Source organism: Eumetopias jubatus, unplaced genomic scaffold, assembly GCF_037043125.1.
Source record: "Eumetopias jubatus isolate StellerSeaLion01/CBP00866 unplaced genomic scaffold, mEumJub1_p1.0 scaffold_16, whole genome shotgun sequence".
NCBI classification, from domain to species: Eukaryota; Metazoa; Chordata; class Mammalia; order Carnivora; family Otariidae; genus Eumetopias; species Eumetopias jubatus.
In genome coordinates, this window is record NW_028274822.1 from 77,314,299 (window position 1) to 77,327,747 (window position 13,449).

At 42.9% G+C, this 13,449-nt stretch overlaps 1 protein-coding gene across 1 annotated transcript in view; it reads left to right on the forward strand.

Annotated features, from left to right (window-relative positions):
* Nucleotides 1–12,991, forward strand: part of SPPL3 (signal peptide peptidase like 3) — a 135,380-nt gene extending 122,389 nt beyond the window's left edge. Inside the window, exons 7-11 of the mRNA XM_028116494.2 lie at nt 8,291–8,397; nt 8,822–8,985; nt 9,732–9,931; nt 10,769–10,878; nt 11,748–12,991. Coding sequence (XP_027972295.1) covers nt 8,291–8,397; nt 8,822–8,985; nt 9,732–9,931; nt 10,769–10,878; nt 11,748–11,819 — 653 coding nt within the window. The 3' untranslated portion in view covers nt 11,820–12,991. The remainder of the gene's footprint in view (nt 1–8,290; nt 8,398–8,821; nt 8,986–9,731; nt 9,932–10,768; nt 10,879–11,747) is intronic.
* The last annotated feature ends 458 nt before the right edge of the window (nt 12,992–13,449 follow it).

A 13,449-nucleotide genomic window follows, 5' to 3' on the forward strand; every position in this document is an offset into this window, starting at 1 on the left:
TGACCTGTGTGTCTGCCTTCTTTCACTTAGCATGATACTTTCAAGGTTCACTCATGGTATAACCTGAATTGGTACTTCCATTTCTTTCTCTGGCCAATAATACTCAGTTGCATAGCTATGCCACTTTTATTTATCCATTCATCAGTTGATTCCGCTTTTTTGGCTGTTATGAATAGTGCTGCTATGAACATTCATGTACACGTTTTTGTGGAGACTATCTTACATAAATGGAATAATACTATAACATTATATATAAATATATATGTGGAATATATGTCATACATGTGTTGTATACGATAGACTTTTTATGTAATGATATAAATACATGTCTATATCATTACATAAAGATATAGCATATCCTTCTTAATTCCAGAGTATTCCATTGTATGTTACTTAACTATTGCTGGACCCTTAGATTGCTTTTAATCTTCGTTATAAATAACCCTGAGGTAAACATTCTTGTTCCACCTCTGGATACACATGTCAGATTAGTTAATATGATTATTTCTGTGGATGAGTTCCTAGATAGGAAATTCCTAGATCAGAGGATTTTTGTATTAAAAAAAAGGTTTTTTTTCTCTATTACTGTACTGCCTTTCAGAAAGGCGGTAGCAGTTTACACTCCTGCCTGTAGCGCATGAGAATCCCTCTTTGTTGATGATGATGGTCAGGATGAACTAAGAATGGCAGGAGGAGCTAATAACATTTATTGAGTGCTATGCATTGGGCACTTTCCTGGATGTTTACATGGATTATCTCATTTAATCCTGAAAAGTCTTTGAAGTAGATACGTCTGTTGTTCCCACTTGACAGAAGAGGAAACAGGTTCAGAGAAGTCCCTTACCCAGTCACAGAACTCTTGTGTATATTTCATACTTCTCATCAGAGTATCTTGGAGGGACATTTCCAAAAATCCCCCATTATTCTTTTCTCTCCCTTAAGACATTTTAAAACTTTTCTTAAAGACCACGTAAGCCTCTCCACCTCCTTTTTCATTCAGTCCTTACTTTCATTTTCACAGTTCACTTTCCTGATCTCAAGAAGCTTTATCTAACTGCTCTGCCCTACAAGGTCTGTTCACTTTTTCCTTTCTTCTGGTGTTTCAGAAGAGAAGGAAGTTAAAATACAAAAGACAATTTTATACAAGTTGTAATACTATCTAAGGAATATTTAAGGGAGGAATTTGAAAGTCAGATGATGGTTATAGATTGCACTTATTCCTGTTATCCATTCCAAGTGAACACAAGGCTAACCAAGACTTTGGAAACAGGGCTCTTTAGAGGCTCCTGTTCACTAAGGCACTGTGTCCTCGAAGCTCTGAGGATGACTCAGCTATGGTAGAAATGTCACTCAGTGTCATCTAAGCACAGAGCCACCCAGAGGATGCTCCCTGTCCGCGCCTCAAGTTCAGGAGTAGCAAACATTTGTGTCACAATGTTCTGCTCATGGTCAAATCAGATAGAATTTGACAAAAAGGATTTTAAACTGTCTGCACATGTGTGTATGCAATCCAGAATCAGTAATACAACCTTGATAAGGAAGTAAGTTTAAACCTTGAGGAAACTAAAAACTTACCCTTTTGTTTCAAGGGATTTTTTTTTTCCCTCATAATTTCCTTTGACTAGTTCAGGGATTTGAAATTTATGTGTGCCAATTTAAATGGTGAAATGGAATATTATGATGGAACAGGCTATCAAGTGGATTGAGAGCTCTGTAAAGCTATATTAAAATGGCACATTATTTTAACCCAAGGTGATAATTACGGAGAAAGGACTTTTCAAATTGTAAACCATACAAATATCTGATAAACTTCTTCAGCAAAAAATATTTTTTAAAAAAATAAGAATTACAGCAATGGAGAACAGGTGAGTGGTTGTCATAAAATATAAATTATATATTTATAATTTTATAAATAATTTGTATATATTTATTGTCATAGTTGTTCGTTGCTTTTTTTGAGTGCCTACCATATACCAACCTATTGAAACTCAAAAGTAGTTCCTTGAGGTTGCAGATCAAATTACCTCTTAGGTTTATATAGAGATCTTTAATGAGTTGGAATGGAAGGCAGAGTCAAAATCACCAATGCCTGACCGTATGGTATTCACATTCGCTGATTTCTGACAGGTTTGGTCACTTGTTTTAGCTTCTTAAATTGCCTTGTAAAAAACATTTCTGTGATCATTTGCTTTGGAATGTGTATAAGCATCCTGAAGTATGCAGTGTCTTTAAGTGGTTACCAGCACTATTCATTTTCCCAAATTGAGTATCAGTGCTTTCAGTATTCCTACGGATTGGAGGTTGATAAAGAATAAGTTTGAGAAAAAGAAATTACATCTAAAGTCATGCAAGTTGCTTGCCCAGCTTACAGTAGAAGAGTGAATGCCTATTTTTATATACTAGGCATTATTGATAAATACCAGTGTGTCCATTTGAGTTTTCCTGAGATTAACTCTTGATTTCTTCATAATGACTTAACCTAAAAGCATATAGGTCATTTTTTTTTTATTTATTTATTTGAGAGAGAGAGTGCCGGAGCAGAGGGAGAGGGAGAAGCAGACTCCCTGGAACAGGGAGCCTGATGCGGGGCTCGATCTCAGGACCCTGGGATCATGACCTGAGCTGAAGGTAGACGCTTAACCGACTGAACCACCCAGGTGCCCCAAAGCGTATAGGTCATTTTGAAAGACTTTAATAGAGCCTAATCTCTTTTTAAATCTGTGTTATAGAAAATTAAGGAGTCTTAGTCATGATAATGATTGGAGTAGGGCTGGTAAATATTAATCCAAATCAGCCTCATAGCTGCTTTTATGATTATATCCTTTAACCTCACCTAAACCAGTGCTTCCTGATGAGGAAACAAGCGGCACAGATATTTCTCCTCTACTACTTCTGAACAAAAACTGTTTAGAAATGCTGGTTGGTTAATATCTAAACCAGATTATTTCAGTCCATTTAAAATGACTGGAGGAGGGGCGCCTGGGTGGCTCAGTCGTTGAGCTTCTGCCTTCGGCTCGGGTCTTGATCCCAGGGTCTTGGGATCGAGCCCCGCATCGGGCTCCCTGCTCGGCGGGGGGCCTGCTTCTCCCTCTCCCACTCCCCTTGCTTGTGTTCCCTCTCTCGCTGTGTCTCTGTCAAATAAATAAAATCTTAAAAAAAAAAAAAAAAATGACTGGAGGACTGTTAGCTATATACTCTTAAAAGAAAGTGTTTTATGCTGATGTCCTTAAATGAAAGAGCCCAGTCCCATAAATATTACACATAAATGATCTCCCTATACAAAGATTATGTTAAATGAGACGACAAAAGCTTCAGGTGCCACTGTTTTGACTAGAGTAATATAAGACAGTCATCACCTAACCAGACTGATAAGTCTCAAGGCTGGCAGACTCAAAGTCCAGATGACGACAGATGGTATTAAACTTGAAGTCTCTCAGCCCCCTCTGAGGTTCTTTATGACCCCACTTACTTTTGGTGGCTCTGCTTTCATGGAACTCTTTATTCATGTGTCCAGACACACATGATACTATTTATAGGTTAAACCTAAGGGTTTTAAGTTTACCAACCTGCTGACCCAAAAAGATAACCTCTCGAAGCAGCAAACAACGTGTTGTTTATACTCTCATCTCTACTCTTCCCAAGCATTGCAAAGAACAGAAAAATACCTATTTTCTAGTAGTATGTAACTAAAAAAGAAAAGGTTGGCATTGGAAGGTGACATTCTTTTCAAAATACACTGATTTACCCAGCCATCTGAGACACATACTTTAGAACAAGTCAGCAGAATTTTCCTCATTATACTTCTGCAGGCAGGGCCAGGGCCAGGCTTACCAGATTCACTAACAGAAGAATGAGATAAGCAGCTCCCCGTAAGATAGACTGCAGAGTCCGTTGCACTATAGGATTTCTTCTAGACTGTAGAGTCAATGAGAGCTGCCCATACAAGACAACTTTCTTTTCCCAGTGATCACTTATGAGAAATACATTTCCATCCTGAAATTCACCTGATAGCTAAAATTCTATGAGGGTTCAGTGAGGTTACCCAAACCCCACTTAACCCCAATGTGTAGGCATTTATATCACCTTCTGTCAGTATTGCTGGTCCCCAAAATTTACTTGTCTAGGAGTCTCTTCTCTCTACTAGTTTGCACTGGTTAAACTGCCCTTGTGACCAAGAATAGAGTTCTCCCCCTTCCCCACCCCCCAAAAAGGGAAACCTTTGAGCTTTTTTAAATTGTTTTTCAGACTCTAGTGTTTGATGTGTGTGTGACTTGTTTTCAGCTGTTAAGAAAATGTAGCTTTCTAGCCATGGTCTTTAATGTTTTGAAACTTGTTCTTGTCTGACATGGAAATTATCTTTGTAGACTTCTCTGCAGAATCAAAATCATCGTAGGCAGTGATAATTTGGTAGTAGAATTTTTTAAATGAATGGTAGTAGAATTTTTTAAATGAATGTTTCTTAATGAAAGCCTGTTCTTTGAAGTTAATTTAGAGTGAAAACAGAGTGATAAATGTGGTTGTTTTAGGGCAAGGCATGAAGTATATTTTCAAGCTTGTATACTAAAAAACATTAATAGTAAGAAGAGAGTTCAGCATGTTCTTGAACTATAAACCTAGAATTTTTTTTTAATCTACTTTCACCTTCATCTGGCAAATTAACCTTTCAAATTTGGGAAGCCTTGAAAGAATGTGACCAATGGGTGGTGTGGTACATTAGCTAAAAGTTGATGAATCTTGTGCACACACATTTACTGTTCAAAGATCATTAAACCAGGTCCACAGTATATATCCACTAACCAGTTCAGGAACTAGAAGTCTTGAACAGATGTCTAGTCCAGCCCCTCATTTAATACACTTGTTATTAATCTATGGTTAGAAAACGTGCAGTGCCAAAAATCTAGTAATTGTTTTAAAATGCTAGACTCTGGCATTTAGTCTACATAGGGCTAAGATAAAGGCTCTACAGATCCTACAGTACTGAGCACTGCTTAAGATCTTATAGGTTACGTGTTCCTTTTCAAGAACATTTTCGCTGAGTTCGGTGTTACTGTCTTTGTCCCTGGCCCTACTGGTCGTGGAAGGCAAAGTGACACAAAGATTATATAATACGTTGAAAGTAATTCTAGATAGCTGGCTAAGATTAGTAATTTACTTCTCTTAACACTTTTGGTTAATTTACATTTAACCAAAAGTTAAGATTGTTAGTAAAGCTATTTGGGAGAGTCTTGAGTTTCGCAAGCAGCATGGAATGAGGGAAAGTTACCGCTCCTCTTCATTTTGGCTTGGAAAAGTCCTAAGGAGGAGGTAAGACTTTGAAGGGTTATTTAAATGAAAGCATGAAGAAAAAGAGAGGCAAACTAGATGAATACTTGTGTTTCAGGGATGTGACAGATTGTGGTAATATTCGTTTGGGGGTAGGAGGGATACTTACTGTCTGAAAGAGTCAGGAGATGCCTTCTTCCTCTTCAGATGTGGGACTCACAGCACAGTGGGGCTGCTTGGCATGACTGCAAGAGGGTATCACTCAGCTTAGCTGGAGACGAAAGAGTAGCTGAGGAATGGGAGCAAAGGAAAACAGACTCTGAAGCCTCACTGTCCTGTGAATTGTGCCCAAGGCCGTGCGACTTGTGATTAGACTGGATCCGTCACAGAGTAGGGAACCTAGTACCATATGCAGGAAATGCACAGTGACTGTTTCCAGTGGCAGTGAAGAGTAAGCGGGAGAGAGCCAGAGTGGGAAAGGACACATGCCAAACTAGGGAGGTATAGGGAAGCATGAACAGGTGTACTGTGACCACAAAGGGTGGTACCCAGAATGGCTGCAGCGTGAGTATACATGATGAAAGACTGTGATAAACTGAAAACGGACCCAGAGTTTCTAGTTTGGAAGATGAGAGATCGAATGGCATTGTCTGGAGTCATGGAAAATCCTGTTACTGAGCAGTTCTATCTTGTCCATGGGTGGTTTCCTCTCGCATGGGGTAGGATTCGTATAAGAGGAGTGGCAAAGCAACAAGTGGATGCTTAGACCGTATGGCTGGAAAGGCTCCTGCCAGTTTAGGATTAAGTAACTGTGTGATCAATTGAAAAGTTCTGGAACGGACCAGTCACCTGCGTGTGTCACAGAGGCATATACATCTAACCTTGGGAACCTGTCCTTTTGCTTGTCTGTCCCTTTCGTTACCATACCCCACTTTCAGGTATCATCAGTCCGCTGACATTCACTGGCCATATGCCTGTCCCTTGTCCGTCCATCTCAGGCCTTCATTTCTTCCTTTGTTCCCTTGATGCACTTCGCACTCCACATATGCACTTCTAAGTTCCTGAACAGATTACTTCTTGCTCCCCTACCACCATCACCCCTGCGTCTGCCCCCGGGGGCTTCCCACCCTCCACTGACCACTGTTGTTGTTCAAGCCAGCTTATCCCTGTCAGTGTCCTGTGTATTGATTCATGGCACAGCCCTCTTTGTTTCCGAAGATCATTATAATGGAAAATCTCATTATTGAAAAATGGGTATGAGTTGATTATATCAGGGGCCTTGGTTGTTTTTATAAATTTATAAAAAATTAAAGGAGACCCTAGTAAAATGAGCACATCCTAGATTATTGTAAAATCAGAAATTATGTTTGACCACATCTCTCCAAAACATATAATGCAGTGCACACCATGGAGATTAGTGACCACTTGATAACAATGACAGGGGAAATTGAGATCGTTTGTTCTTTTTCCCAGTTTTAGTGCTGTCTCCAGGGATGGGAATGGTTTCTCTCTTTTGTTTGTGCAACACCATTCCCACAGTAGGAACTCAGCAAATATTAGTTGCATTGATGTGTCTAAACTGCTGTATTTGCCCACTTAGCTACATGTATTGACAATTTACTATCAGTTCTATTAAAATGATACCCATCTATAATATGGCCTTACTTGCTTTTCTTACTTTCCTTAGAATAATTTGAAATTCAAAGTAGACAGAACATAATTTTTCATTCATTCAGCAAATGTTTATTGAATGTGTATCAAGTGCTGGGCCTTCCCAGAAAGAATAAGCCATGGTTTCTGTCTACCAGGAGCACCAAGTTTAGGGAATAAATTCACTTTTATATAAATTAATCACACTGTTAGAGAATGGATGAACAAGTTGAGAGAGATTCAAGTTCTGTGGCATCATGGGGGGGCGGGGGGGAGGTACTTAATCTGATTAGAACAGGAGAGACTTCCCTGAAGAGGGCCTTTTGTGGAGAACAGGAAGGAACATAGTGGTGTTGAGAGGTGTGATCATATTTAGGTGGCTAGAGAACAGGGTCACAACACTGCATGCTGAGGGCAGGGGACATGCACAGTAGAGAGCACCCTCCCTTACATCCCTGTCAGTGCCTAGCCAAGTTGTTTGACCTTCATCCCACTGTGAGAACCCACGGGAAGTGTAGAAGCAGCTATGTGGTCTAATCAGACCTGTGTTTCAGAAGAATGGAGGAGAGGGGCACCTGAGTGGCTCAGTTGGTTAAGCGACTGCCTTCGGCTCAGGTCATGATCCTGGAGTCCCGGGATCGAGTCCCGCATCGGGCTCCCTGCTCAGCAGGGAGTCTGCTTCTCCCTCTGACCCTCTTCCCTCTCGTGCTTTCTATCTCTCATTCTCTCTCTCTCTCAAATAAATAAAATCTTTTAAAAAAATAATAAAAAAAAAAAAAGGAGAGCTGAAGGCAGGGAGAGACCATTCATCTGCCTGACCTGTTCTAGTCTCGCAGCAGGGAACCATGCCCTTAAGGACCTGGCATTTTAGTTGAGAGGAGAGAGAATTTAAATACATATATATAGCGCATATGTCAGATTTTCAGAGGTGCGAGGGAAAAAAAAGTAAGGCCAGGATAGAAGAATGAATTGCTGAGTAAATAAAAGGGGATGTGATCTCAGGTGTGGGCAGACCATGTAAAGTCAGGAGCAAGGAGGAAGGATTTTCAGGGATGGGGGAGGCAAGAAACAGAGCTAAGAAGTCCCAAACTGGGCCTGGCTGAGAGCTTTATCATTCAAAACAGAATCTGGGTCTTACACAGTTGAACACTATCCAAGAACATGAAAAAAGGGATGTTCCCAAAGACCAGCAGGTCAAAATTGTCTAAAGTGGGCACTTTGCACAAGTAGGGTATAAATGTCTTAAACTGGAGCTTAAACTGAGCTGCTTGATTTTTGAGGGGACTTATAAACTGTTAGGTTTATAAGCAGAATAGCTTGTGGAAAGAGGATGAGCCCATTGGCTCACACTGACCAGTGTCTGTGGTCTCCTCCCCAGCCCTGGCCATGGGTCTCTGTGTCGCCATGATCGCCTTTGTCCGCCTGCCCAGCCTCAAGGTGTCCTGCCTGCTTCTCTCAGGGCTTCTAATCTACGACGTCTTTTGGGTAAGTGTCTGTTTCCCTGAAGCCACCACTCTTGTGTTTAATTGGAGCATTCATTCCTGAAAGTTCTTAACTATAAGTATCCAAATGCTGGCTGGGCATTTGGGTGAGTACCTCCTGCCTAAGATCATTCCCTCTGGTCCTGAACTGTACATGTTAAAAGTGAGCAGGCATCTGTCCATGCCTTTGTTTGTTGAGACGTGTTAAACAGTACGTGTGTGTCTCTCGGGGTGAGGGAGAGAGCAGGCAGACAAGATTCTCTGCCCTGGGAGCAAAGATTTTCTTTCACTTCCGAGCTTACAGCCAAAAAAGCTTGATGTTGCAGTATTCTGAGATTTTGCTCTTAAGAACAAGGAGGGCTGATGCTGAAGTCAGGTTGCTTCCAGCTTCCTCTGTTAAAGACGTCTCTCTGTTCGGCATTTGGTAGGTGTTTTTCTCTGCCTACATCTTCAATAGCAATGTCATGGTGAAGGTGGCCACGCAACCGGCTGACAATCCCCTTGACGTTCTATCCCGGAAGCTCCACCTGGGGCCCAATGTTGGGCGCGATGTTCCTCGCCTGTCCCTGCCTGGAAAACTGGTCTTCCCAAGGTAGGACCGGCATGTCGGGCTCATGTTGTGACAGTGAACACACTGTCTCCCTGTGCCTCTGTGTTCGAACCTTGATTAGCCTTTGTCATCAACATTCTTATCCTAGCCTGGAAAAGGGTTGTGAGTCATCCTCTCCCTTTTACAAATGAAGAAGAGAATATTGATTTGACTTGGAAAGATTTATCATTAAATGATACAGGTGTTTTATTATTAATGTTATCAAACAATGGTATGTTACTACTGTTACCATATTTTAGAGTTGGCTGGAGGAAATCAACAGGAGAATCTGGATCTTTTTTACTTCTAAAACATTTGTAAAAATATGTCTTAATGCTAAAATTATACAATTGCTGATGATACAATCTTGGAAAAAATTGTGTTGCTTTAATATCCATGTCTGGTAGTAGTCAGGTGCTTGTTTAAAGTCACAGCAGCAAATGTGTGACAAATACTGAATTGCTTGATATTTCTGGAGGTGGCAGTACTTAAACAGATGACTTTAGCAGTCACTTTAGGGGTGCTCTCCTGAAGCAGTGAGGGGCCTGGTTGAATACGTCTGTTGCCAGTACTCTTGTGGCTTGTAATCTCTAAACTCTTAAAAACTAGTGTTGTTTCACCTCTAGAGATTTCCATCTCCCATTCAGGTAAGTCCACCTTCTTAAAAAGCTGACAGACGACTCTGCACAGGAGGAGGAGAAATGGGATTGGTGAGGGTGGCATCCCTGACCTATGACACTGCATTCCAGCTCCACTGGCAGTCACTTCTCTATGTTGGGCATTGGGGACATCGTGATGCCTGGACTCCTGTTGTGCTTTGTCCTTCGTTATGACAACTACAAAAAACAAGCCAACGGTGACTCCTGCGGTGCCTCGGGACCCGCCAATATCTCCGGACGCATGCAGAAGGTCTCCTACTTTCACTGCACCCTCATTGGATACTTTGTAGGTAAGAGAGAGCCGGAGAGCCTTGTCCTCCAAGCCCTGGAGTTAAATCAGATCTTCCAGCTGCAGACACTAGATGGAAGGAGAGCAGTAACTCTGTTTGCTGTTGTCGACTGCCACAGAGAAAGAATAACAGTGGCCCATGAAATGACAGATGCTGTCTGTGCTTGTCAACCCAGTTCCCTGTCCAGCAGCACGTCCAAAGAACACTGTGGGAAGATGTTTTAACAATGATCTAACCAGTCTGTCACCTCTAACCTCAGACTCTCCCTGGGCCAGTTTTTCTCTAGCCAGCTCACTTCTATACAGGCAGGGAGAGACCCACGTAATGGGGCTATAGGAATAGTGGGAACCTGTCTGCACCCCCAGTGGCTACAGCAGGGTGGTTCATTTCAGCACTCAGGCTCAAGAGACCGGTGGCGCGAGTGGCGTTAGCCCCGTTGCAGAGTAGAGGAGGCTGAGGCTCGGAGAGGTGAAGCACAACGACCCAGGTGACACCGCTTGCAGAAGCAGCATAGTCAGAACTTGACCCCAGCTCTTTTGCCTCTGAGTCCAGCATTACCTACTACGTGAGACAGGAGGACCAGGCACAGGCACACTCAGGGCAGAGTGAGGGCTTGGGCCGCTCACCGATCCTTGGAATTTTAAGACTTTCAAAGCTGTGCTGCTCCACGCTGGGCAGAGATCACAAGCTGGGCCTCTCACTGGGCATCCCACTGGACGGCAGGCGTCACAGGAGAGCTGTCTGATCAAGACCCTGGCAGGCAGCAGCCAGATAGCAGGCTCTCCTCTCTGAGGGCTGACACCTTGGTGTTGCTCACGAATGCGTCTCCCTTCATAGGTCTGCTCACTGCAACCGTGGCGTCCCGCATTCACCGAGCGGCCCAGCCCGCCCTTCTCTATTTGGTGCCATTCACCTTATTGCCGCTCCTCACGATGGCCTATTTAAAGGTGAGAGAAGCAGTTAGAAACCTGTGAAAGCAGTAACTTGGCATTGACCCTGGACTTGGGTATGTATTCTCCTTGCCAGAGGTGGGTCTGCCCCCGGAGCTCTTGACCTTGATGGTGGGTCGGTGAGTCTTTGCTCACCTGGTATTAGCAACTTCTTCCAGCCTGTTGCAGCCACTGGCAGAAAATGCTAGGGAGTTAGACTACTATGCCTCCCAGTGATGGGTGAACTAACTGAAATCCCTAGAGCCCAGCTACAGAGACTTCCCTTAAAAGCAGCACCATATTGTCACCTAATAGCTTTTTTAATACTCAGCATTAAAATTTGGAGATATTGGGCCCCTGGGGGGCTCAGTTGATTAAGCGACTGCCTTCAGCTCAGGTCATGATCCCAGGGTCCTGGAATCGAGTCCCACATCGGGTTCCCCCTGCTCTTCGGGGAGCCTGCTTCTCCCTCTGCCTCTGCCTGCCACTACCCCTGCTTGTGCTGTCAGATAATAAAATCTTAAAAAAAAAAAAATTGGGAGATATTTAAGAAATATATGATTATAGCTAGACTTGAAGCATTACCTGATTTACAAGATTTGTATTATCCCCGTTTTATAGAGGAGGAAGCAGAGAGGTAAACTAACTTGGCTTTAGCATCTCACCCATAAATGATAGAACTCACACCCTTCTTTGCTAGAGGGGCCTAAGAGCTTTTTTAGTGAGTTCTTCAAGGAATGGTGGGTTACTTTTCAGTGAGTAAAATTTGAATGTTCTTTGATTCTCCACAGAAGCTGTCTAATCTGAGATCTAGAATCAGAAAGGACTCATAGATGTGTGTGGCTCATGTTTAAATCCATAACTTAGTAAAGTTCCTTCTTCCCCAGGGTGACCTTCGGCGAATGTGGTCTGAGCCATTCCACTCCAAGTCCAGCAGCTCCCGATTCCTGGAAGTATGATGGATCCCAGAGAGTGACCAGAATGGCCATCTGAGTCCTTTTCTGTCAACGCGTGGTTTTGTTTCCTCTTAGAGCTGGCCTGGTACTTGGAGATGTACCTGTATAAGGAACTGACGTGTGACTGGATTTTGCGTTTGCAGGGAGCTTGTTTGCAGGAGCGAGGTGCTGGAGCCCTGCTTGGTTCTTTCTCTTCCTGCCGTTGTAGAGGCGGATCCCCTCCTGAAGTGACAGGCCCTCCCCAGCGCTCCTTCCTTCCCCCGTTTTTATGAACCTGCACCAGACTGTTACCTGTGGGGGTTGGAGATATGACTGTTTAAAACTGACCACGGCGAGGAGTCGTTCTCTACCTTTTGAACACTAAAAGGATGAAAAATATTAGCAAACCGAAGTTTCTTCAGTGAACCCTCAAGAACTTTGGGACCAGTTTCCTATGGGGGACTCCGTTTCAGAGAACTGAGACAGAAGAGCTTCTGTCGTTATATTCTTTCCTTTTTCTGGATTTATTAAATATTTTCTGTGGTGTGAAGTGACTTATTAAATCCACAGACATTGAGTGACTTCTTACAACATACACAACAATTTGTTGTAATGAGTTCATGTCCACCCAGATGTTGTGTTGGCAGTGAACAAGGGCACGGTTTTTATACATACACACACGCACACATCAATATATATGAATAAACAAGAATTAAAACCTGCTAAGATCATGCTGTGTAGCAGACAGGGACTTGCTGTAATTTTTAGCATGTAGAGCAGTTTACTCCGGCTTCCTTGTATATGGATACGCTGCTGTCTCTCCCCTCCACAACTGAACGTGCAGTTAAAAACCAGTATAGTATTCGTACTGATACACTCATGGACTTCGGGGGCTCTCGTTTGGTTTTGATCAGTGTAGCCAATTAGGGATGAAAAGTTCAAACTTTTTGGCCCTTTTGTTTTGTTTTTACAGGCTTCTCCCTTGCAGGGTTTTTAGTAGTTTCTTCTTGAACCAATGCATGTAATATAGCAGCAGGTGTCTTTGTGCTTTCTGATCATAGTAATGTACTACTTGTAAATACATTTTTCTATTTTCTATTGTTTTTGTATTTTTTTTTTGGCCTTTTGTTTCATTGGTGTGCTGTATTTTCCATGCCCTCACTCCTTGAAGAAAAAAAAAGGAAAAAGCAACATGATCCTGTCCTTGCTGTTGTGATTATAGTCTTGGTTTACCTGTGGTGACAACTGGGTATTGGGGACAAATGTCCGATGCCCCTCTGAGCTGGGCCCTACATTCCAGGCACAGCAAGCTGCTCTGTCCCCTTAGAATTTGACCGTGTGCTGTGGTCTTTGCTGGAGAGCCAGCGTTCTGGTATAACTAGTCTGATCATGTCAGCTTGCTTTTGTCTCAGCAGCCCCGGCCTGATAAAAAATGGCCCATTGTAGAGGCTGAGAGAAGCCTGGCTACCTGACAGCAGAGGTGGGAGAAAGGCCCACATGTCCCGCTCTCTCCCTTCAGCAGGTGACCTGCCTCTGCTTTGACCTGTGCAATGAACTGGTGTGCTGTGCTTCCCCATGGACAGAGCTCATAGGCAGTGCGTGTCGCGCGGTCATGAGGTCATAAAGCGATCAGGAGGGTGCGTTCCTCTGTTGT